At 46.0% G+C, this 1,660-nt stretch overlaps 1 protein-coding gene across 1 annotated transcript in view; it reads right to left on the bottom strand.

The window, feature by feature from the left end:
• Positions 1–230: 230 nt before the first annotated feature.
• Positions 231–1,660, bottom strand: part of PPCS (phosphopantothenoylcysteine synthetase) — a 1,868-nt gene continuing 438 nt past the window's right edge. The window contains exon 2 of the mRNA XM_010165243.1: positions 231–554. Within this exon, the coding sequence (XP_010163545.1) occupies positions 231–554 (324 nt within the window). The remainder of the gene's footprint in view (positions 555–1,660) is intronic.

Raw genomic sequence — 1,660 nt, 5'->3', positions numbered from 1 at the left:
ATTAGAACAAATATCATCCTTCGGAATGTTTTCACTTCAGTGTATTTTTCTTTTTGAAAGCAAAGCAACACAAACCACAACCGAGCTGTAGAGAAGTGACAGGGTTCTGGACGGCAGCCTTTCCCCGCTGAGGTTCACTGAGGTTTGGTTTATTTACCCGGGATAGAGAATTCTCTCCAGTTCCTCTCCCTCTCTAGTACAATCTCACCCGTTTCACTCAGAGCCGGTCCTCAGACTCTCCTCTCTATAAAGGCAGTATGCTGGCTCTGAAGGTAGCTCACTATTTTTTCCTCTATTTCCATGCCTTGAGCTATTTCCTCATCAGAAAGAGATAACGGAGTCTGTGAGTCTTTGGTTACAATAATAACAGAGGTTCTCCGGGATTCCAGGACGTTTGCTACCACCACCTGGTGACGATATTTCTCCAGAGCCTGCCGTGATTTATCGATTAGGATCAAGGGATCTGTCTCCAGTTTAAAGGAAATAACAAACGCCTCGGGGGCCCACTCCTTGACCAGAGGAGACAGCATTTTTGGCACCATCTTCATCGTGATCTACATTGGGGAAAGAGAGGAGAGGAAAGTTTCAGGAAAAACATGACAATGCACTTTAATAAGAGATGGGGGAGGAGGGATAGGGAAATTCCAGCTTCACTTCACATTTGATTTACACTGGGAAGTTTTCCAAAGGCAGCACTTGGTCAGATCTCACCAAACAAGGTGAAAATGTCACTGGCATGCGACTTGAATTAAATGATCAGTCTGGTATTAAGAGTAAGCAGAGTGTTCTTAAGCCATGAGGCAGAGCCACAGGAACTGCATAAACATCTTGTTATTTAAGAGCTAAAACCCACGTCTGGGAAAATAAACATAAGCAGAGGAAGATTAAAAAAAAAACCAAAACCAAAAGAATTACAACTGCAGAAGTCGGAGTTTGCAGCTCTCCAAAATCCAGGCACCTTGTCCAATCTTAACCCTTCTTTCCAGGGACTCTTTAAGGCAGGTGAAGTATAAATATGCCAAAAAGTGGGGAAAAAAGTAGGAGTCTGTTCTCCAGCTTCTTAACCTCTGGGTCTGCCACTGGGAATCAGGCAGGGTCTTGTTTTTCCTACTCTAAGGATAAAGAATTAAGCCCAGCAACTTGTTAAAAGTTAATGAAACTAAACAAATTTGGTATATACAGAGCTCTGGAGCCATCTGCTGAAATGGATCTGAGCACGAGGCATGTGGGTCAGTGTTAAGCAGAAAGAAGGGACCACAAATACTCCTGCAGTAACTATTCTTCAGTGATCTGAGATCCATCATCTGCTCTGCCCTGGTGAGGCCACATCTGGAGTGTTGTGTCCAGTTCTGGGCTCCCCAGTTCCAGAGGGACAGGGACCTTCTGGAGAGAGTCCAGTGGAGGCCACAGAGATGATGAGGGGCTGGAGCATCTCCCGTGTGAGGAGAGGCTGAGAGAGCTGGGACTGTTCAGCCTGGAGAAGAGCAGCCTGAGAGGGGATCTGATCAACGTTTATCAATATCTAAAGGGTGGTGTCAGGAGGATGGGGCCAGACTCTTCACTGGTGGCCAGTGACAGGACAAGGGGCAACAGGCACAAACTGGAGCACAGGAGGTTCCACTTAAACATGAGGAAAAACTTCTTTGCTGTGAGGGTGCTG

This window comes from Antrostomus carolinensis, unplaced genomic scaffold (assembly GCF_000700745.2).
Source record: "Antrostomus carolinensis isolate BGI_N321 unplaced genomic scaffold, ASM70074v2 scaffold51383, whole genome shotgun sequence".
NCBI classification, from domain to species: domain Eukaryota; kingdom Metazoa; phylum Chordata; class Aves; order Caprimulgiformes; family Caprimulgidae; genus Antrostomus; species Antrostomus carolinensis.
Note: the sequence above shows the minus strand (reverse complement) of the source record. Positions and strands in the feature narration are given on the sequence as shown.